General features: G+C 51.6%; 5 protein-coding genes across 5 annotated transcripts; 4 read left to right on the top strand and 1 right to left on the bottom strand.

The window, feature by feature from the left end:
* Positions 1 to 245: 245 nt before the first annotated feature.
* Positions 246 to 1,937, top strand: Triagg1_3764 (uncharacterized protein; the record flags this gene model as incomplete). The annotated part of the gene is made up of 3 exons (XM_062898092.1): positions 246 to 380; positions 499 to 823; positions 889 to 1,937. 3 exons carry the CDS (start codon positions 246 to 248, stop codon positions 1,935 to 1,937), a joined length of 1,509 nt encoding a protein of 502 aa, XP_062757267.1.
* A 1,529-nt stretch (positions 1,938 to 3,466) lies between these two features.
* On the top strand, positions 3,467 to 4,450 carry Triagg1_3765 (uncharacterized protein; the record flags this gene model as incomplete). The annotated part of the gene is made up of 1 exon (XM_062898093.1): positions 3,467 to 4,450. The coding sequence occupies one exon, from the start codon at positions 3,467 to 3,469 to the stop codon at positions 4,448 to 4,450; it is 984 nt and encodes a 327-aa protein (XP_062757268.1).
* Positions 4,451 to 12,785: 8,335 nt separating this feature from the next.
* On the top strand, positions 12,786 to 17,145 carry Triagg1_3766 (uncharacterized protein; the record flags this gene model as incomplete). The annotated part of the gene is made up of 5 exons (XM_062898094.1): positions 12,786 to 13,009; positions 13,099 to 15,024; positions 15,127 to 15,492; positions 15,568 to 15,797; positions 15,866 to 17,145. 5 exons carry the CDS (start codon positions 12,786 to 12,788, stop codon positions 17,143 to 17,145), a joined length of 4,026 nt encoding a protein of 1,341 aa, XP_062757269.1.
* A 505-nt stretch (positions 17,146 to 17,650) lies between these two features.
* On the bottom strand, positions 17,651 to 18,836 carry Triagg1_3767 (uncharacterized protein; the record flags this gene model as incomplete). Its single annotated transcript, XM_062898095.1, has 2 exons — positions 17,651 to 18,453; positions 18,545 to 18,836. The coding sequence occupies 2 exons, from the start codon at positions 18,834 to 18,836 to the stop codon at positions 17,651 to 17,653; spliced, it is 1,095 nt and encodes a 364-aa protein (XP_062757270.1).
* Positions 18,837 to 19,671: 835 nt separating this feature from the next.
* Positions 19,672 to 22,794, top strand: Triagg1_3768 (uncharacterized protein; the record flags this gene model as incomplete). Its single annotated transcript, XM_062898096.1, has 5 exons — positions 19,672 to 19,816; positions 19,870 to 20,180; positions 20,253 to 21,570; positions 21,624 to 22,466; positions 22,562 to 22,794. The coding sequence occupies 5 exons, from the start codon at positions 19,672 to 19,674 to the stop codon at positions 22,792 to 22,794; spliced, it is 2,850 nt and encodes a 949-aa protein (XP_062757271.1).
* Between the last annotated feature and the right edge of the window lie 171 nt (positions 22,795 to 22,965).

The raw sequence follows: 22,965 nt of genomic DNA on the forward strand, positions 1-22,965 counted from the left end.
AAACTATGTCCGTTGCGACGCTGCAATCATCAACCGCGGCGAACATGGGATGTCGGCGGCTCGGTCAAAGGTGAGGTGTGTAGCTCGTGCATATATATTCTCGGCACCACCCGTACGTGTAATTCGATGTGACCTAGGCTGACTTGTTGAGGTTAGAGGGCCAAGGCCAACCGGCTACTGTTCAAGCCATCGATCAGACTCGACATACGAACCAAAAGCAAAGCCTCTAGAGAGCCGCATGCACAATGTCTGCCGAACTTGGCCAGGCGGAAAAGTCGTCCGCTGTGGTCGCAGCTGAAGGAGACGGAGATGATGCTGTTGTCGTTGTTGAAAGCAGCGCGTCCAAGAAGCGCCAGTCGCTGTCCGACATCTTTACCATTGTGAGTTTCCGCCACGAGTTCACGAAAGTTGCCTTCTGTATATCCTTGTTGGATTCTTTCGGCATTTTATGTTTCAAAACGAGAACAGATTGTTGACATGGCATGGTGCGTTGTCTAGATCGCAGCCGGTGCTGCTCTCATTTCCGATGGCTACCAGAACAACCTCATGACAATGTCCAACGTCCTCTTCAAAAAGGAATATCCTGCGCAGTACACTTCAACTGTCAGCACTCGCGTTTCCAATTCGTTACTTGTCGGTGCCGTGTTAGGGCAGGTTACAATTGGTCTGACGTGCGACTATCTCGGACGCAAGACTGCAATCGTTGCAACAACGCTCCTCATCGTCATCGGCGGCATTCTGGCCACTGCCGCCCATGGAGTTACCATTGATGGCATGTTTTGGATGTTGACTGTTGCTCGAGGCATTGTTGGATTTGGTGTTGGTAAGATTCCTCTTTTGGAAACCTCTTGAGCAACCAAGGCAGAACTGCAACTAACACGGCACAAGGGGGCGAGTATCCTGCTGCAAGCACATCATCTTCTGAAGCCGCCAACGAAAGAACTCTTGATAAACGAGGACCAATTTTTATCCTCGTGACGAACCTACCTCTATCTTTTGGGGGCCCCTTGGCTGTTTCGATCTTCCTGATTGTGCTCTCTGCCGCCGGTGAGAATCATTTGTCGACGGTGTGGCGAGTATGCTTCGGTATCGGCATCCTTCTCCCGCTCTCCGTCTTCTACTTCCGTTTCAAGATGCTCAATTCCAAGCTCTACCGCAAGAGCGCTATCCAGAGGAATGTGCCTTATGGTCTGGCTATTCGATACTACTGGAAGACTTTGATTGGCACGTGTGGCGCCTGGTTCCTGTACGACTTTGTCACCTTTCCCAACGGAGTCTTTTCTGGCACCATCCTTTCTTCCGTGGTCGACACCAATGACACGTTACGGAGCACGGCAGAGTGGCAATTACTGCTAGGGGCCATTGCCCTTCCCGGTGTCTTTCTCGGCGCCTTTCTGTGTGATCGACTGGGCAGACGCAACACCATGATGCTGGGCTTCAGTGGCTACTTGGTTTTTGGACTCATTATCGGCTGTTCTTACGACAAAATCACTAAAATAACACCCCTCTTTGTGGTCATGTATGGCGCAATGCAAAGCAGTGGCAACATGGGCCCTGGAGACATGCTTGGTCTCTTGTCCGCCGAGAGTTATGCAACAAGTGTCAGAGGCTCGTTCTATGGCCTTTCAGCGGCCCTAGGTAAGAGCGGTGCAGCAATTGGTACTCAAGCATTTACTCCGATTCAAAACAATCTAGGTAAACGGTGGACGTTTATTATTGCGGCCATCTGCGGTGTTGTGGGTGTCTTGGTCACCTACTTCTTTGTACCCAACGTGACGGGCGAGGATCTCGCCATACAAGACGAAAAATTCAAGGCTTACTTGCTAGAGCATGGATGGAGCGGTGAGATGGGTGTCAGTGACGAAAAGGAACAGGTTGTGGAAGAGGATGAGGAGGTGGCCTCACCAAACGGTGGCGAAAAGGGCGTCAAGGCATAGAAGCACCGAACTTTTTCGCAGGGAACTTCTGAAGATTGTTCCAAATAATACCGCTATAGTTGGGTGGCTTCAGGACTTTTTCCTTCTTCTCTGCGCAGAAAGGTTCTCCCAACCACGTGTGGTGATTCGCGTCGAAGCCGCCATCCGAGAGAAAAGGTCCGGAGAAAGAACATCCACAGAGGTAAGGTTGGCTGCAGTAATCAGATGAAGTCCGTGTAAATGCCGTCTTTAGCTTATCCTCCAAAGAGATAACGACTGGTATGGTGTATATAAATATAATTGAACAGTTTGACCAAATCGAAAGTCCCCCGACTTGACGCCATTGGTCCACTCCAAACTTCAACTCCTAGTTGGGTTTCTTGGAAGGCTGGCGGATAGGGATCATGTCTGAAACGGATACGCTCCCGGGCGTACCAATCTTCAATCCTTGCCTGCTGCAAGAGGCCTTCATTGTTGGTGTCCAGTACGTGCTGACAGTTGTCACCTTGGCTTGCACGACGCCCACTATCCACGGGATAGTGCCACTGCATGTGTAGAACAGGGCCGAGGGGTCCCGATGGTTTGGCCATGGTCGAAAGCTTAATCGTTGTTTTCTCCAAGGATATTCACTAGGCCGGCGAGGTAATCTTCCCAGATGTCATCCATCTGGTCACAATGGGTCATTGGGTACCCCAACTCTCCCGGTCTTTATCGTGACACCGATTCGTAACGTTAACAACTGGCTCTGGAAACGATATTTTCTCATTTTGGTTGGCAAAGTTTCGAACATCTTCCTTTACGTCTTCATTCGTTTCAGAGATTTGCAAAAGCACTCCAAGCAAGTTTGTTCGAGTGTCAAGCAAATTGGATGGCAAGCCCATCTCTTGGAGCATCATGGTTATTTGCTAATGGGCACCCCGTTCTTATATATTAGCTACATTGTTCTACTAAGCAGTTTCTTCTACTTTCTGCTACTATCACTACCTTCTTCCACAATTACTACTTTCTTCTACAATTACTACTTTGTTCTACTATCGCAATATTTATCCAGTATCCGGTATTACAATACTATCGCTGCTATAATAAATACAATCGTCTTCTTTATGAATTGACAAGAACCACAGGGATATCATACATAATGCGGTCAAGGCTCCAACTTTACCCTATCGCCAAGGGCATAGATCAACCCTGTATTGAGCTGGGAAACGTCAATGAGTACAGAACTCTCGACAAATGAACCGCTTCCGGTGCAACAGAGGCATTTTCCACCGCGATTTCACTTCATCACGCTCGGTAACTGAAACACCTTTTTGTTTCGCAATTGCATATACAAATCGATAATAACGCATACCGGAATGTCGGCGCGAAAACACGGCCACTCTACACCAGATGGCCGCCGGCTGGCACAGCGCTGACAGTTGGCACCGCATGATGGTGAATCACGGTTCCCAGGCAACGGACATGCTAATGTCTAGGTAAAACAAACACACAGTCGTCTTTTGACTTTTCACAGACTTCTCCAGAACGTTTCCTCCTCTGCTGGGTCGAAGATGCCGAGGTTTTTGGTACCCGAGAGGGACAGCGTGTATCCCTCAAAAGACTCTCAATTCCGCCGTTCATTTTATCAACCATTGCACAAGAATCCACCGCGACTAACGAAAGAAGGATACATTCGCGCGCTTGAGCTTTACGGAAAAGAAGACAATTTACTCAATGCTCTGAAAAGCTCAGTAGCCCGTTTCAGCGAATGGCGAAGAGATAACCCGGGCGACCTTGCCGAGTACCGTCGTTATGCCAACGAGAGAGGATACGACTGGGAGAACGGCACGGTGGACGACAATTCCTACTACACCTCGAATATTCAAGCTCAAAACACTGAGTTTGCCCAAGGGAATCTTACTACCTCTCAAACCGCAGCGACAGAGGTGTCTTGGGTAGAGTTTCCCCAACCAGAAGAGACTTCTCCCGGTGAAGAAGAACATGTGACGAACAGAAAGCCTCAAAGAGTATTCATTGCAAAGAAGCGCCAAGAAAGTAACAACACTCCGACTGGACAGGAACGCGTAACTCGTCCCCAAGCAACTGCTTCCAAACCAGCCTCCTCTAGATCAGGCAGCAGTCGCAGACAGGCGATCGTGGTGGAGGATGAAGAGCGCCCATACCTGCTGCAAGGTGCCGTTGGCAATATGGCGTGGAAAGACGGCGAAAGCGCGGCAAATGCTTCTGGTGTTGCATACATCGCCACCGCAGCGATGAATACGTTGAGACACGTTGTACAGAACGAAGGGCGAATCGAGGGAAGGGATCTCGAAATTGCGCAAGAATTAGTCGACTACATCAGCGCTGAAGACATGGAACAGTTCCGCATTCAGCTGAGGAATGTCGTGCAGAGAGACAATTCTTCTGGAGGTCTCCGTAACAGCTGGCTTGAAGAAGAGCAGCAAGAGGCGCCTCTGTCTCTCCAACGCACGCTTTCTGCGTATGCATACAATCCGTCTCGAAAGAGACGATCACGCTTTTTCGCGGATTCGTAAGCAGAGGCCGACTCAGACACGGAAGATATTACCAGCATGCGAGGATACATGTATGCTCGGAAGCAGGTCGAACACCCGTATATCCTATGAGAGTATTGGGAAGACGTCGGCGAAGAGGCCCTCCTGTTGCAGGATATAGATGTCGCAAAACTACTAGGTACTAGGCAAATGATGTATGAATCTTTGATAAAAGAGAGTAAAGTCAACGTCACTCCTACAAAATTAATAGGCATAGTTGGTATTCCGGTGGCAGCAGTTCCTCGCATCCAAGTTCCTCGCATCGATCCTTCAGCCGTGCAACGAGCTTCCTGGACGATTATCCGCAAGGAAGTTGATTCTGTCCACTATCGTGCTTTATGTCATGCATGAATATTGCTCAAACATCGAAGGGTACGCCAGCTACCATCCAGAGAGTAGGGAAAAAAATAGCGATAGTAGAAGAAAGTAGCTAGGTAAGTACATGTATAAGCAAACGCCGTGGCCTGTTGATTTTCCCAGACTTCTCCAAAAACATTTCCTGTTACCCTTTCGTATATAATACGACAAGATTTCGATGCAGAAAAGTCCTCCAAAAATTTCCAAAGAAGGATACATACGCACCCTCCAACTCTACGGCCGAGAAGACCATCTATTTGACTGTCTCAAAAGCTCAGTTGAACGATTTAATTTGTGGAGAGCAAATAATCCAAGAGATCTCGATACTTTTCGCCGACGCTCCGAGCGGCAATCGACGTCAAGCCTTGAACGAATCTCCCAGGCCCGCGGGGAGCTCCCGATGATAGCGACGCTTGGCAACGACTAAGAATGTTCCATATGTGCTGCAGGGAGCAGAAAGAAGAGTCATTTGGAGTGGAAGGATGGAGAATTTACAGAGAGTGCTGTCGGATCAGCCTCTATTAACTGTGTTACAATGAATATGCCCGCTCCTCGAAAGCGAAACCGTCTTACTGACGAAGTCGAAGCCGAAGAAGACTCCGACTTGGAGGATACAGGTCAAATCAAGAGAACCAGTCGCGTACCAAGCGGGTGACCATATATTATCAAGACATGTAGACAGTGGATAGCATGAAACCCCGGGTTTCCGTCCTTTATGCTGCAGATCAGGCTCTGCCACTCCGTTCTGCCAAAGTCACCCAAGTGTTGGCAAAGTTTTATGGACTTGTTTTTACGAAACCAAGAGCAATATCGAGCTTTCCAGCCCGATGCGTTTACTCGTCATTTCACCAATTGCTGCGGCCCGCATAGATACTATGAAAAGTACGGTAGCATTATACAAGCTGCGGAGAATCGAGAACTCAAGTGATCTCAACGCATACCGGCAACACGGCAATGATGTATCTAGGGTACGACAGGGAGGCGGGAAGAGTTGAAAGGACGGGATTTACACCTTCTATCACACTCCCCCCCTTCCCCTACCACAGAAAGTCACCGCACGAACTATAGACGCAGATAGCACCCCAAGCCAGCTCGCTTGGAATTTCTACGGAACTCCTGCACGCGTCTCCCAACGACCCCTCGATCAAGCACAGCGGTTTTCACCAACCAATCAACCACCGAGCATTCCCCCGAGACAAACACCGACGAGCGGAGAAGCCTGGTTGGAGTCTCCCGAATACGAAGACGCCTCTAGCCAAGATGAAAAGGCTATGCCAGCTTCCAGAGACTTAAGAAGAAGATTCAAGTCAATGGCCGAGCAGCAGGTTACAAGTACTCCAAGCTGCCGCCGCAGGGTGGCCTTTGGCACAGATACCCCAACACTCGTGGGTAATAATCCTAGTGACGGAATTATTATCTCAACCGGTTGCCTATACCTTATACACAGAGCGGATGGAAATATTGTTTGGAAAAGCGGATGGAAATATTGTTTGGAAAAAAGGAGAGACTGCTGCCAATGCAGTAGGAGTCGCCAGTATTGCGAAAGAAGCCTTGAACACCTTCCGGGACATTGTTGACAGAATACATGTAATCAAAGACGTTGTGAATTTTCATCACCCGGCGGACGTGGAGAAGTTCAAGGCAGAGATGGGGGAAGTGGCCGAGGCAATAGCTCCCACCAGGCGCGTCCGAAATTCCTTCATGACAAAGAACAGGCGTCCATGTCTACGTCTACCTAGGAACTCAACGCGTGCTCTTCCCCCGCACTCCCACAGAGGGTACAAAGAGAACTCGCCTGCTTAATTCTTTAGCTATGGATGAGGATGAGGGCAATAGTACCGCAAATGTCCGGGGAAAGCCCCCGGACCAGCCGGTCTCCCTTACATCGTTCAAGGTCAATGGACAGTCGGCGAGGAACGACAGGGTGGCACAAATCCTCGGGCAATTTCACGAATCCCTTATTGAGCTAGGAGAAATAAATGTCACATTGAAGCAATCGATGAGAATGCTACGTATCCCCTCGACAGCTATTCTTCGTCTAGACAGACATATTTTGCTCCGTACCATAGAGAATGCCGTCAAATCACTACTTGTTACAGAGAGGTGCGTCGAATCCTCTCAGGATTTTCGGGGGAAAGGGCCAAACACGGAGAAGTCGTAATTTCTTTTCTCTTATCTTCTTTTCTTTTTTCCCTAAGCAGGCAGGAAGGGAAGGGGGAATCCCCCCCCCCCCTCCCCCAGAATCCCAGCTGATAACTGTGCTGGAAAATATTGTATAGTTCTTTGGAAAAATGATAGATTAGATTTTTTGGGAGACAAGGGGGGAGGGGAAGACCCCCCAAGATTCCCAGCCGACAGTACTCGAGAACATTGTGAGAGTTCCAAATAAAGATCACAAGGGCTTGATCCCAGTCCAATTTCCCCAGTTAATAAGAAAGGCGTCAAGGTTTAGAACCAAGTTGGGGTACCGTAAGGCAGCTGAGACGCTGTCTTAACAAGACTACTGCCTTCCTGACGGTCGATCCGCAGGGAGTACAGGGATATCACACGTATGAGTAATACGGTTGAGGCTCTAGCTTGCAAACTGCTTGCCTACCCAGGTCACCGCTATTAGGGACATGGATCATGATCCTCCATCTACTCAGAATCTTACGCCTATTGTCTCAGCTCATCAGCGCCCGGCTTGGTCGAGCCGAGGGGGAGAGAGTCCAGCTGGAACACGGCCTGGCCTTGGCGGGAACAGATACCCGGTCGGAGGCTGAGAAAAAGGGAAGGAAAAAAAAACAAAGAGGACATGGGCACCCCCAGCACGTTCGTGGCGAATATGATGTGTAGTAACCTCCTAGCCTCGATTCAATGCTGCGTGCAAGGATATTGCCCGCTCATTTTGATTGCAACATGTTGTCCACGGTTCACACCCAGGGCGTGTGCAAAGTACAAGGTCCTGTTGTCGGCTTTCCTCAATAATGGATACTCCAAACAAACAGCCAGCAACATGATGGAGTATTTTGCATAAGATACGGAGTACATAGTGGTAGTAGTTGGTATAATTCCGCACCCCGGCACTTGTCTCGGGGACCAAGGGAGATGTGATTTTGAAGGCTGCCTTTGTAAGTCGTCTCGTGACGCACATGGCAAGGATCCGGTTGGAGAGGGAGAGGGAGAGGGATGGAGAGGGAGAGATGGAGAGATGGAGAGATGGAGAGAGAGATGGAGAAGCAAAGATGCAACCACTTCACTTGGGCCCTCCAATATCAAAGTGACGAGTTGCCTCGGTTAGCCGTTTGTAGGCGCCGTGGCTTTGCCTCTGCAAATGAAAAGTGGCCCAGTCTGTGTTTCTCTCATTGCACATTACCTCCGTTCTGTGTCGGAGATTGCGGCAGCCACAAATGACAATGGAAAAGTAGTCCATCGCGTCTCTCAATCAATGCCTACCCTGCTATACCATGTCAAGTGTTTTGGGAGTTGGTCATCCCCGTACGAGCAGTCCAGTACGCTCCTCGTATCTCTGCCGGCATTGTACGAGTACGAAGTAGTAGGTAATGTTAGCAAAGAATCTTGCTGCACTCGTATACACGCAGTAGGGGTGTTAGGAAACGAATGCATTGGTCGTGGCAGCATTGCAACGGGGCTGTATCATAGAGCAGCATGTCAGCAGTTTATCTTGATTTGACCGATTTCCCACGCTTGGATCGATCCGACCCGCCATTGGGGCTTCTCCGCATCGAGGGCCGTCCCGCTTTGCTAGGAAACTTACTCGTACTCGAACTCCTCCCATACTGCGGATGGAGGCTCTTGGGAATCTCGGCGCGACGCTGACGGCGTGAGATCCGCCGATGCGGCTTCTGCCCATGTTGGGAAGCCCGTGGAGCTAGAAACAGCGGATATCGGTTCACGAAATGGCAAGGACCAGACGCTTTTCCTTTCTTTTGCCTTTACCTTGTCTTCCGGCTGCAAGGGAGAAGACAGAAGCAGCAACTTGATGCCGGCGTTAACTGCTGAAGCGGTGCGTTGCGCTCGGGGCGGGGACCACACACGACGAATCTAGGGAGGCCAAGACAACCATCTCGAGCAACCACCAAGGTGATCGTCTTCTGCTGCCAGAGAGGGGGGAGCACGCGCGGTGAATCTGTTGAACCTGGTTGAATAAGTTCTCTGTATACAGCCGAGATCATCGCTCTATACCGAGGTAATCCTGAGAAGGCTGAGCGAGGGTACATGTATGTAGAGACGAATGAGGAACTGATAATGGGGAAATTCCTTGCTTCTTCTTCATGGTACATGGCATCAGCAAGAGACCGGGAAACTTGCCTCTTGATCTCATCATCGGCGTGATGCTCGATGGGTTTTGGATACATGTATTTAAGCACATGCATCTGCTTCGCGTGAGGGTTTGAAAAGCGCCCCGGACAGGCCTCTGTTGAGGGAGGAGAATATACCTGTACCTCTAGCACCTGCGGACGGCTGTACAGAGTACAAAGTTTACGGCTCCTTCCACCTTTTCTCCATCTACCTATTTTCTCTTTCCACCGACCTGAGACATCAATTCAAGCCGGTTCCAAACTACGAAGACACCCGCTGTTGGATTAACTGGAATACGTCGGACAAACCCTCCTACAGCCAGTTCGCCTGTATCGGCACTGAATTCTCTGGCATTGCTCTGGGATGCTCCATCAAGCGTTGGTACGGCATTTCGGGCGTCCGTTTCTTTGAGAAAAAACGATGATCTAGGCGGTACTTGGTTAGTGAACCAATATCCAGGTACGAACGCCTCTCTTCCTCGCTTCTAGCATTGCTCTGCCGTCAAACTAACCCTCTCAAGGGTGTGCCTGTGATATTCCTAGCCTGCTCAACAGCCTGTCTTTTGCCCCTAATCCCGAGTGGTCCTCACCCCTGCCATCCCACCAAGAGATTTGGCAATACCTCAACAAGACAGCCATCCAATATGGCCTCCGTGACAAAATGACCTTTAACTCTACTGTTGAAAGGTGCGAGTGGGTTGAAGAAACTGGTCGTTGGAGCATCACCGTTCGTAATAACATCTCCCGTATGTCCATGAAAGCCAGTTTCTCTTCAGCGCAGCGGGCATTCTGGTCCATCCTCGCAAGCCGGATCTGCCGAATATCGAAAGCTTTCATGGCCCCGTATTCCACGCGGCTCCACGGCGGCATGATGTCGACTTGACTGACAATAAGGTCGCCGTCATCGGCAATGGCTGCTCGGCCGCGCAGATTATCCCCGCGATCAAAGACCAGGTGAGGCATGTCACGCAGTTTGCGCGGTCCAAGCACTGGATCACTCCCGATGCCAGCTCCCAACACGGAGTTGTTCCAGTGGGTGTTGATGAATATCCCTGGAGCCCTTGCCTTTTTTCGATTCACTACGTCTCTACTGTGTAAAAAGGGCATAAAGGGCTTCTTCATGAACAAGGCGGGTGCCGCGCACCGCAGTGATTTGACCGCCAAGGCCACGAAATACATCAAAGACACGGCTCCCAAAAAGTACCATGAGATGCTGATTCCCGACTTTGAGATTGGCTGCAAGAGGCGCGCAAATGACATGGGTTACCTGGCGAGCCTGCACTCTGAGAGCGTCACGCTCCGAAGCGATGCCATTGAGGAGGTGACGCCCACGGGCATCCGCTCAAGGGATGGTTTTACAGAGGTAGACGTCATAGTCCTGGCGACGGGCTTTGACTCAAATACATTTTGCACAAATATTGACATGGTCGGCCGACGAGGCGTGACGGCCGAGGAGCATTGGAACTCTCTGGGTGGACCGGGGGCGTACAGCTCGACCAGCCTCTCCGGCTTCCCCAATTCCTTATGATACTGGGTAAGAAGTTATTCCGCCTCTGACCTCTTTGTTTCTAGCTAGTCTTACCTTTTATTCCATAGGTCCAAACACCCTCACAGGCCACACCTCGACAACCATGGCGGCTGAGACCAGCATCAACTACTCTCTTCGACTGATCAAGCCCATCCTGCAAGGCAAAGCTACTTCCATTGATGTAAAGCTTGAGGCAGAGAAGCAGTGCATTGATCAAACTCAGACGGACCTCAAGGGCACCGTATTTTATGCCGGGTGTGGCAGCTGGTACAATAGGGCCAAGAATGGAGTTGTGCACAACGCCATGTCTTATCCCTATTCGCAGCCCAGCTTTTGGTATCGCTGTCTGTTTCCTGTCTACAGGGATTTCAAGTACTATGATGTAAGTTGGTTTTCCCCTCCCCTACCCAGCTATTGTCTTTCCTTTTTCTTGCCGCCCCTAGATCATCTGATCCTGGTGACCTCAATAATGCGAATACGCCAAGGCAGACTGCCCAAAGTCAACCCCGTCAAGAGGTCTGGAAACGAGCCGTTCGATATCTCGTCTACGCCGCTGCGTCTCTCTCCAGCTTGAGCTTGATGGTATCTGGCAGAAAGAACATGTGGGATTTGGCAAGCTATGTGTCCTTGTTGCAAGATCAGGCCAGCGTGTTTGGGAATGGCCTCGCGGCATACACAAACCTACGCGGCAATTAGATGAAATATGCCACAAGTTGTGATTAGATTAACCATGTTGCACATGTTAATTATACTATACCCGAGTATTACTATCCCAGACACAACAAGTTACGGTGGAAGGGAACACAAGGGCCGCTGATCCATGTGTCACAGGGCTTCATGTTCATTTAGCACAACTCTGGCGGCTATCTGTCCGGACAATTATCTGTACGTCCGCAACCTTTCAAGTTACCCATCTCTGAGGTACCTCCCCAGCACGTAGGTACGAGTAGTGTGCTCGCCACAACTATCGGACTGGTAGATCCGACGAGTGCCTGTAGGCACCACACTGGCATACCTGGTTGACAGATGACATGTTCGCCGTACTGTACTTGACAAGCTCGGTCCCGATTCTCGCCTAACAATACCTCAGGTAGATCACACATTATGAGGCAAGGTAAGACACTAATCACAAGATCCCTGAGTGAAAAACTTGCAAGTTGTCGGCTTCCGAGATGAAGGCGTGGGCAGCAGGACCTCAACCATGTACAAAGCCCGAGTGCGTGCGGTATCGGGGCGGCGGCTCACTTCCACTGCTCTGTTTTGCTTTTTCCATTGCCAGGTGAAACCAAGAGAGAGAAAAAAGCAGAGAGAAATATGTGCCACCCCCTCCCCCTACCAGCCGTGCGGCCTGAATACACTACGCATGCATGTCTTATTACTATTGGATTAAAAGTGTTTGCTTTTGGTTCGCTCTAGCCTCTGTTCCCAGATTTTGCTCCTGCTTACAATGCCCGGCGTGATGTTCACGCGCCTATCATAACCCGGTTCTCGTCACCGACAATCTTAGCTCCCAGCCTCTTTGATTCATGCGCGGCAGACACGTACGATGATGCCGGTCAGTTGCCTTGCCAAAATACAGCCACGGCCGGTGCCGCGGCCCAATTATCGCCGAGTCGTGGGCGGGTTTGCGTAACAATCACAGCAAATCGTGGCGCTTCAGTTGGGGCCTCGTCTACCTAGCCAGGGGACTCCTCAAAAGACGGCAGAGACATCTCAGACTCGGCACGCCAAAGCTAGAGTACCTTGCTTGACAGCTCTTCCGCGAGGTTTTGCTGAGCTCGATCGAGGATTTGCGGTGTCCCTGTTGGCGATCGAGAGGAGGCCCTTGTCCGGGTTGTTCGATGGCATCCTCTCCCGCCCTCGCTCTCTCGCTCTTTTCTGTCTTTCTGTCTCTCTTTGGGCCTTTCGATTTCGACCATAAATAGAGCAAGCCGCCGCCGAGTCTGTTGCTCAACTTCTTCTCCATCCTTCAGACACTCTCCCGTACCCTCTTCAGTGCTCCTGGCAAACTCGTTTCTGTTACCTTATCCCCTTAACAATCTGCTTTCCAAACTCACCTGCAATTCTACTTCAGACCCGTGCGTCACAGCTACAAACGCGCAGGGTGGACGGCAGTTGCCATCAAGCGACCATGGTTTCACATACCCAGAAACCAAAGCCCGGGGGCAGTCCGGATCCCAACTCTACCCGCAGACTTAGACCGAAGCCCAAGCCTGGGATTCATATCGAGTTTTGTCAAAAATGTGGCCATCTCCGAGAAGAGCCCACGCCATCATGTGCTGAGTGCGGCGCAATCATTGTATCAAAGCGTCAGCCCTCAAAGACGGCTGCAGATGGCGGTTCCGATGACACTCGGTAAGTTGTGGATAGGGCATCTCGAGAAACCAAGAGAAACCAGAATAGATTGAGAACTAGAAGCTGACTGATTGGTGTAATTGTGACAGTACCTCGACCACGAAAGACAATGATAACGATCTCATGGAGATTGACTCCAGCAGCGGCAGCAATGACAACTGCGCGGGTGAAGCCCCCCCCGAGGTTGCAAATGAGCGTACAGCTGCTGCTGCTGCTGCAGAATACGATTCGTCCAAGGCAGAAGAAGTGCCCGTGCCAGCTCAGAAGGACATCTCCTTCCAAGATCGTCCCCCTGCTGGGGCACTCCCATCGGAGCTCCTCAGCAGTATAACTCCCTGGACGCCCGTGGACTCCTCGACACTCATGGGCCCTCCAGTACCCGAGAGCCAGGTCACGCACATGGCCGCTATGGCAAGCAACATGCATGCTTCGGTACATGTACCTATGGGTGCTCCAGCATCCATGAATCCAGAAGCATTTTACGCGAGCTTCCCCGGATCCTCGAGTTCTGCCTCGTCTGTGGTGTCCCCGGCATTTGCAGCTCCAGCAACCATGCCTTCTCGAGCAGCTATGTACCAATCATCCATGAGCTCCTCAGCGACTACAAATCCTCAGACAAGCATGGGTCCTTCAACGTCCATGTCTCCTCCAGCGGTTGACCCTTGTGTGTCAGCTACGTCCGGCCCAAGTCGCATAGTCCCCCCAGAAGGCATGAGTGTAACCGAATTTTACTCTGCCGCAATGGATGATTCTAATGACACGGGCTTCCCAATGATGAGAGCTCGCATACCAGTCACAATGATCCATCCAAGGAGAAAGGCCACCCTCCGAATGAGGAAGAGACCTCCACCAGCAGCACGTCCAAGGCAACAGCCGGCCTTGAATGCTGGGGCACCCATGCTTCCTTCGCCACCTGAAGATACCCCAGCATCGGGAGGATCTCCAGCTGCCACAAGTTCCTCAACCGCAGCCAACCCTCCTCCAGTCACAGTTTCAGCGCCGTCCACGACTCCCGCTGTAGAGATTGGTAGGACGATGGCCACAACTTCTCCAGTTGTCGATAGTGATCCCCAGTCATTCGTGAGTGCCACGCCAGAAACAACTCTTCCAGTATTCACAGGTCCGGCACTCACAAATATGCCAGTGAACGAGAGCTCTTCGGCCGTTAGTGGCCCAACATGCACAAGTCTTCCGGCAGCCATGGACGCCCTTGCTGCCGTGAATCCCCAGGTAACCATGGACTGTGCATTATTCAAGAGTCTTTCAGCCGCCCTCAAATCGGAAAATCCTCAGATGGAAGCTCATCTCAAGGCGTATGGACCCCCACCTACCAACGCCGGAAATTACTTGTATATTATCCAGACCAGCTACTGCTATACATCCAGAGCGGCAGACGGTATTCCCATGAAGCTGGATCCAATAACTCAAAAAGAACTCATTCACTTGGAGGCACTCGCTACGAATCCTCCCATTTCCTCTACTTCACACTTCTTCATGCCACCTCGAAGCTTGTCCATCTATCTCCTCAAAATATACCGCCACGAGGTCTACTTTACCTATCCGTTTTTCAACATGAACCAATTTGCGGAAGCTGTGATGAAGTTCTTCATGCTCATCACCAAGTCGGATGTCTCATCTGCCTTTCTTGGCCTCGGTTGCTCAGACGAGTCCAACCCCACCACACCTTTATTTCAATGCTCTCTCTTCATGATCCTCTGGCACGCTGTCTACTTTTCGAATCTAGAGCAAGAAGACAAGGTGTTTGCTTCCCGCGTTTTCTGGAAGTGCGCAAAGTTCTTCATGACGGAGGAACTTCTCAAGACGAGCTGCCTGGCAGCCGTACAAACCCAGCTCATCATTGCCGTGGCTCTCAACAGCTCCAATGTTCAGGGGAAGGAAAGGAAAATTCCTGCCGAGTTGGCCTATCGTATTGCACAAAATTTGGGAATCGACGACGAAAAGAACCTGCCTACAGCCGCTGCAGAAGGTGTTCATGATGCCGATAGACAGGCTTGGTACGGATGTGTAATGATGAATCTGTAGGCATCTTCTTTCTCCTTTCATTCTCCATGTACTTTTCGCCAGTTAAAGTCTTGCTAATCCGCCTCTGTCTTCAGGTTTTCTCAAACAAGAAACTCTGATTTGCCCATAAACTCCGGCATGAGCAAGTCCCCGCTCGCCACCCGTCGCTATCAATCTCCCGCCGGCAGCGTAGAGTTCAACTTCTTCATCAAATGCGTCATTTACGCAGAAGAGTTGGAAACGATTCTGGGGAACATTCGCAAAACTCGTGAGCCAACATTGGAACGATTTCCAGACGGCCAATATAATCAATATGACGACATTATTCCCATACTACACGAAAAGCTCCACGAATTCATCAAGTCACTACCCGAGGAGCTCGGTTGGGGTATCTCGGGCTTACCAGACGATTACGTCCGCATTGGCAATTTTAATGAGCCAAAGGCAACCTCAAATGCCAAGTAAGCATACTGCAGCGTTGGGAATTGGTGGGCATGACAGACAGTTTTGACTAACATACGCTACGTATACAAAAGCTTCATGCACTTGCGCGCCATGCTCTTTCGGCCGATACTCATGCGTGTCGGCATAGACGGATACATTGAACCAAAGTCGATAACACACAAGATCGACCCTGTCGTCAAGGATAAGACTCTCACGTATGCAATGAGCTGCGTCAACACCGCCACGGGTTTGATCGATTTCCTCTACAAGAGATTCATAGTCGAGATAAAGAGCAACAGAGAGTGGTGGTGGAGTCCATACCGTGAGCCTGTCTCTCCCAGCTCTTGATATGCCCGCATCGGCAGACAGCTAACTTGGACGGAACAACAGATACTAGCACAGCAGGCCTCGTCCTCGTCATGGCTCAGACATCCGCAACGTTGTGGTCACACGTCCAGGTAGAGTCTGTCAAGAAAGCCTGGGACTCTTGTCAACATATGCTCGGCTTCGACGCCGCGAACAACCCCTTTCACAAAAACGCTCTTCGGTACCTATGGGGTATAAACAAGCGCATTACTGGAGCCCGTGTGCTTAAAAACGACCATGGTTACCTCCAGCTCAAACTCCCAAAACCCGCTGTCACCTGGACCTTTCATGGGATCCCCTATTCGCCGTCTGTGAATCCCCGCTCACCATTTCCGGATCCCGCAGGGACTTCACATCCAGTGTATCCCAATTCAGACAGCAGAGCTCCATCACAGGCTTTACAGCCAACTCCGAGTTCGAGTGTGTTTCCATATACAGCTCCTTCGAGCTTGAATGCGGCTCCTTTCACAGCGTCAGCTTCTTCTGCAAGTTTCACCACCATGTCCTCGGCCTCGAATGAAATGGTTTCTTCGGGATCTGGAGCAGTTGCCAATGCAAATTTTACAAACTATAATACGATTGCTTATGCTCCACTGCCGAACGCGAGCATCGTTCCTCGGTTTACGACTTCATCGGGTGTTAATACAGTTCCATATATAGTTCCTTCGACGTCGGGTGCAGTCCCACCCTTCAATGCTCCGGCTTCTGGTGTCTATCCGGTATCTGCCAGCTCAGGAAGCGGCCCTTTCCCGTTCCCCTGGGATTCAAACATGATTATTCCTGCTGCTCCGGCGTCTGCCGACGGTTCCTATACTGCTGCTTCAAACTCGATTGCCGTTCCACCTGCAGCTCTTTCAGAGTATACCATAGCACCTTATGCTACCTCTTCACACTGGAATACGAATTCATATGCAACTTCTTCAGAGCCTGCTACCTTTCTTCACAATGACGGTACGCACTCGAATACGGCTCCAACCACAACTTCTTCGTGTGTTGCGCCGGCTCCATACACAGGTCCCTATACGGCATTCTCCGACCCCAACGCAACTCTTTACACCGAAGAATCCGCGAATCTCAATGGAGCAGTGTGGCCAGATATGTCGGCGTACAACTTAACACCTGCGTCTTCTAGAACAACGGCCAGTCTGTCAACATCCGATCCCAATCTTGCTAATTATGGCAACATTGAGGACGTTGATGGCAGTGGAATGGAGACACAGGTATTTTACCAGCCATCTACTAAGGGATTTGCATATTATAACCCTGATGAAGACCCATTTGTCGCTTCCAACAAGCAGAGCTGAGGACATGCATGGGCTCAAGAGTGAAAACCTGATGATTTGATTGAGGCCCGTTCCCAACGTATGGGTGGGTGAGAAGGTAAGGGGATGAAAAGAGAGGGATGGGTAAAGAATACGAGATTGACAAAGAGAAGGGAAGGAAAGGGAAGGGAAGGAAAAAGAGAAGAAGGAAGGAAAAGAAAAAGAAGAAAAAAAGGGCAGAAAAACAGAAAAACAGAAAAAAAAATGAACAACAAATGAAAGCCCCTTGTGGCAGCAGATACAGAGGACAAAATGTATCTATAATGGTTTGCAATTGCCTACCGGCAATTGCCAAGTGTGTATCTAGGTGCTTTATTTATTTGGAATTTGTTTTATGTTCTATTGCTTGTTGTACATTTCCCGCGTCGTGCAGTTTTGCCTCTTCCACCCATCAGGACCATTTACTTGCTATGCCGTGTCATACGATGCCAGTGCCAGTGCCATGCCATGCTTCAATTCGCTCTGCCCTCTCTTCTCGATCCGTCTCTCAGTAATGCTGCTTACCAGTGCCTGATACGAGCAGAACCACACTGCCCAGCTGCCGCTTCACGTCTTCCTGGTTCACGTCGTGCGTGTCTTCCACCTCGCCCCATTGCTCGGCCTGCCAATCCACCTCCAAGCTCGTAGCCTTGGAGGCATGTTCAACGCTGAAGCGTCCTACTGGCACGGCATGGCCAGTGCCCACGGAGCCCTCGCTCCATTCGGCGACAACTCTTGCTGCGGCGACAAAGCTCTTGCCGGCAAGCACTGCCCTTTCCAGTCCGGCAATCTCCCAGGCATCGAGGCCCATGATCCATCCCTGAATGACCTCTCGGACGCCCTCGCTCTGTTTCCTCGGCATGATGGAGTGGCCATCCAGCACGGGTTCGATGGTGACGCCCGGCCACACGTTGGTCGTCAGATAGCTGACTGTCTCCTCCGCAGCCTTCTTCTGCACGTCCCTCAGGCTCTCCCCGGCGTCATTTCTCCTATCATGAGGGCCCGCGGGAGGCGCCCAGCACAGCAGCGAGTCTGTATCCAGATACCGCAGGACAGTATGGGTGATGGCTGTGCGGATCTTTGTGGCTTCGGGCGCGTTGGAAGCGTCATCGTCGAGAATGTCGAGAGCACGGCAGACGAGACTGGTGAGTGGGATGAGGTGCTGCTTGGTAGCTTGCTGGGTAGACGTCAGGATGTCCCATTCGAGGGCCAGCGCAGAGGCCAGGTTCGGCTTGGAGAGCGGCACTCGGATAATAGCCTTGGTATTGGGGTGTCGCAAGGGCCGGGCGTCGAGATGGACTTGCAATGCTCCTATGAACCAACGACATTAGATTGATGCCGATAAATCTAGAGCGGAAATGGGCCGCGAGCGTTCATTGCGACACTTCGTCAAGCGACGTACCATCAACCTCTCGTACAGTCACCTCCTTCCAGAATCTCCTAGCCACGCCGCTCGACTTGCCGTCCTGCGCGCTCCGCACTTCCTTGGCCGTCTTCAACAGCTCAGCGTGCTTCTTCCGCCGCTCCAAACGTTCCTGAGCGTTTCGGGCTGCCGGCGTGGGAGGATCCGGGGGAGGTCCAGTGCCGACTATCGGAGCGACATTGGCGGCTCTGGCGATGCTTTGATGAAAGGGCCGGACGAATTGCGGGCGAGGCAATGCCAGCTGGCGGGGTATTCGCGTAGGCACTTTCATCGCTGTGGATGTCGATGAAGAAACAAGAGGGAAATGCAAGCGGAATGCAGAAAAGAAGAAGAGCGACGGGGAGAGGGAGGGAGGTTGTTGTTTGTTGGAGGGGATGGAAAATTCGCTGGTACCTGGAGAGGATCAGTACTCGGTTTTGCTAGCAGCGAATGATGTCAGCCTTTAGGGGATATAATTGGGGAATGGCGGTCGGTGAGTGCTGGGTGTTCTTTTTTGTCGCCTCACCGAGGGGTTGGTGGATCCTGGATGAGTCAATATGAGATGGATGAAGAAGAGATTGGAGAAGATGAAGGGATTGACAAGATGGAATGTTTGATGTGATGCATGGATTTCTCTACAGTCAATTCAAATAAATAACGGAGGATTATCGAGAGGTGGAACGTTCTATGCTATGACGGTGATCCGTCACGACAGCTACCAGTACCTCTTGTACCTTGGTACCTTGGTCATTGCACTGAAGCGCAAAAGGGTCCATGCGGGTAACCAGCCATGGATGTGCTTCCACGTGCAATTATTCACAGTCTGACTTGCTACTATACCATCGAACCCACAGATTCGGAGTAAATAGACAGCTACTCAACAATCCATTCATACCTACCACTAGAAGAAACCCAATTCCAGTATTATTCATCATTCATTGTACGAGTACCTCTTCTCTTGTACAAGTAAGCCCCCGGCGGACCATCTTCGGCAAGGCGCTTCGGCATCACGTGACAATGCACGATCGTCTCTCATCCCTGAGCCTTAACGTGGCTCTACTGGGACATTGGCCCAAACCGCCACGACTCCAATCACCAAAACATCCTCTCCGACCAAATCGCCCACGATGAGTTACGGGAAAAAGGACGAGGATGCCGACCTGGGGCTGGTCAAGGTAGACCGGACACAAGTCTTCCAAGAAGGTAACAATTCCGCTGCAAATGCGCCTGCACCTCTTCACTTGGCCTCACTCCCACCTCCAATCCCCCACCGTCTGCCTTTGGGCAGAGTGGCCAAGCTCCAAGCTAAACTCGGCGGCACACAGCACGATTGTTCAACAGCTCTCCGATCCAGCCTCGACGATGCCGCATCCTCCTGACCAAGATCGCCCTTCTCCTCTACACGGGCGAGTCGTTCCCCAAAAATGAAGCCACCACCCTCTTCTTCGGCATCTCCAAGCTCTTCCAGAACAAGGACGCCAGCCTGCGGCAGATGGTGCTCCTCATCATCAAGGAGCTGGCCAATTCCGCCGAGGACATAATCATGGTGACTAGCACCGTCATGAAGGACACCGGCGGCAGCAGCGACGCAATCTACAGGCCCAATGCCATCCGTGCTCTGTGCCGAATCATCGACGTACGTGTTTCTTGCTGCGCCCTTGGAAGCTCTTTTGACCGCGAGTTGCTAACAGTGAGCTCGGCGACATAGGCCACCACGGTGCAAGCCATTGAGCGTGTCATGAAAACCGCCATTGTGGACAAGAACCCGTCCGTCTCCTCTGCGGCGCTTGTTTCATCCTACCACCTGCTGCCGATTGCTAGAGATGTCGTGCGACGATGGCAGAGTGAGACTCAGGAGGCGGCCGCCTCCTCCAAGTCCTCTGGTGGCTTTTCTCTTGGCTTCTCTACTTCCGGCGGCTCCCTGCCCATGAACAGCTCGACAATGGCTCAGTACCATGCCATTGGCCTCTTGTATCAGATGCGCTCGCACGACCGCATGGCCCTGGTCAAAATGGTTCAGCAGTTCGGCGCTGCCGGGGCCGTCAAGAGCCCCGCTGCCACTGTGATGCTGGTCCGACTGGCCGCGCAGCTTGCAGAGGAGGACCCCTCGCTTCGCCGCCCCATGATGCAGCTTCTCGACGGCTGGCTGCGACACAAGAGCGAAATGGTCAACTTTGAAGCCGCCAAGGCCATCTGCGACATGCGCGACGTCACCGACGCCGAGGTCAACCAGGCCGTCCATGTCCTGCAGCTGTTCCTGACCTCGCCCCGCGCCGTCACCAAGTTTGCCGCCCTGCGAATCCTCCACAGCTTCGCCTCCTTCAACCCCAACGCAGTCAGCGTCTGCAACACTGACATTGAGCTCCTCATCTCAAACTCCAACCGGTCCATTGCCACCTTTGCCATTACCACCCTGCTCAAGACTGGTAACGAGGCCAGCGTCGACAGGCTGATGAAGCAGATTTCGGGCTTCATGTCGGAGATCACCGACGAGTTCAAGATCACCATTGTCGAAGCCATCCGCACCTTGTGCTTGAAGTTCCCCAGCAAGCAGGCTGGCATGCTGACATTCCTCAGCGGCATCCTGCGCGACGAGGGTGGCTACGAGTTCAAGCGCGCCGTTGTGGAGAGCATGTTCGATCTGATCAAGTTCGTCCCCGACTCCAAGGAGGATGCGCTTGCCCACCTGTGCGAGTTCATTGAAGACTGCGAGTTCACCAAGCTTGCCGTCCGCATCCTGCACCTCATCGGTCTCGAAGGTCCCAAAACCGCTCAGCCCACCAAGTACATTCGTTACATCTACAACCGCGTCGTCCTCGAGAATGCCATTGTCCGCGCCGCTGCTGTCACGGCTCTTGCCAAGTTCGGCGTTGGCCAGAAGGATCCCGACGTCAAGAGCAGCGTCAAGGTTCTGCTCACGCGTTGTCTAGACGATGTCGATGACGAGGTTCGAGATCGAGCCGCCTTGAACCTGAAGCTGATGGCCGAAGAGGATGACGAGATGGCCCGAAACTTTGTCAAGAACGGTGAGTTTCTCTTCTCTTCTTCTCTATATAGCATGAACAACGATGGCCCGCAGCTGCTGACACGTTCAATTCCACAGACAACATGTTCTCGCTTCCCTTCTTCGAGCACCAGCTGGTTCTCTATGTCACGTCAGATGATAAATCTGCGTTCGACGTGCCGTTTGACATCTCCAAGATCCCCGTTGTGACCCGAGAGCAGGCAGATGCCGAGGACAGGACCAAGAAGCTTACCGCTTCAACTCCCACATTGAAGGCGCCAAAGGCTGGCCCAGCCAAGACGCCGACAAGCGGTGCGGAGGCTGCGGCCTCTGCCAGCGCACAGGCACAGCGATACGCGCAGGAGCTGATGCAGATCCCCGAAATGAAGGAGTTTGGCAGCGTGGTCAAGTCATCGCCCGTCGTTGAGCTTACCGAGGCCGAGACTGAATACGTCGTCAGCGTAGTCAAGCACATTTTCAACGAGCACATTGTGCTGCAGTACGAGGTCAAGAATACCCTTCCCGACACAGTCCTGGAAAATGTGTCAGTTGTAGCATCTCCTGCAGACGAGGAGGACCTGGAGGAGGTATTCATCCTCCAGGCCGAGAAGCTGGCCACAAACGAGCCGGGCAAGGTTTACGTCGCTTTCAAGAAGGTCAATGGCCAGACGTCACTGCCCGTTTCCACATTCTCCAACGTGCTCAAGTTTACAAGCAAGGAGATTGATCCCTCAACGGGCGAGCCCGAAGAGACGGGTTACGACGACGAGTACGAGGTGTCAGAGTTTGACCTCAGCGGCAGCGACTATGTCATCCCCACATATGCTGGCAACTTCAACCATATTTGGGAGCAGGTTGGTGCTTCAGGAGAAGAGGCGGAAGAGACGCTGCAGCTAAGCAGTATGAAGAGCATAGCCGGTAAGCCCCTTTGTCCCAGTATCTTGCTACATCATTCTACATACCCCCTATTCTCGTTTCTTTTTCTCCCTGTCATGCTAATGATGAGACAACAGAGGCAACCGAGCAGTTGGCCAAGATTCTGTCCCTGCAGCCCCTCGAAGGAACCGATGTCCCCGTCAACCAGAGCACGCACACGCTCAAGCTACTGGGCAAGACGGTCAACGGCGGCAGAGTGGTGGCCAACATTCGCATGGCATACTCGTCAAAATCCGGTGTTACGACAAAGATTACAGTCCGAGGCGAGGAGGAAGGCGTGGCGGCTCTTGTCATTGCATCTGTGGCATAAATGTAGGAAAGCAGGCGTTGAGGGTCATAATGTATCGGTGGTTAGACAAACGTCTCTTGTCAGTTTTTTTTTTCTCGTTTCTTTTTCTCGGCCTCACGTGGCAGATGGCAAGCAAAACAATTCGACATATCGATATATATATTGAGAAGATTTGAGTGATTATGATGATTG

Source organism: Trichoderma aggressivum (genome assembly GCF_033847375.1).
Source record: "Trichoderma aggressivum f. europaeum strain CBS 100526 chromosome Unknown scaffold_011, whole genome shotgun sequence".
NCBI classification, from domain to species: domain Eukaryota; kingdom Fungi; phylum Ascomycota; class Sordariomycetes; order Hypocreales; family Hypocreaceae; genus Trichoderma; species Trichoderma aggressivum.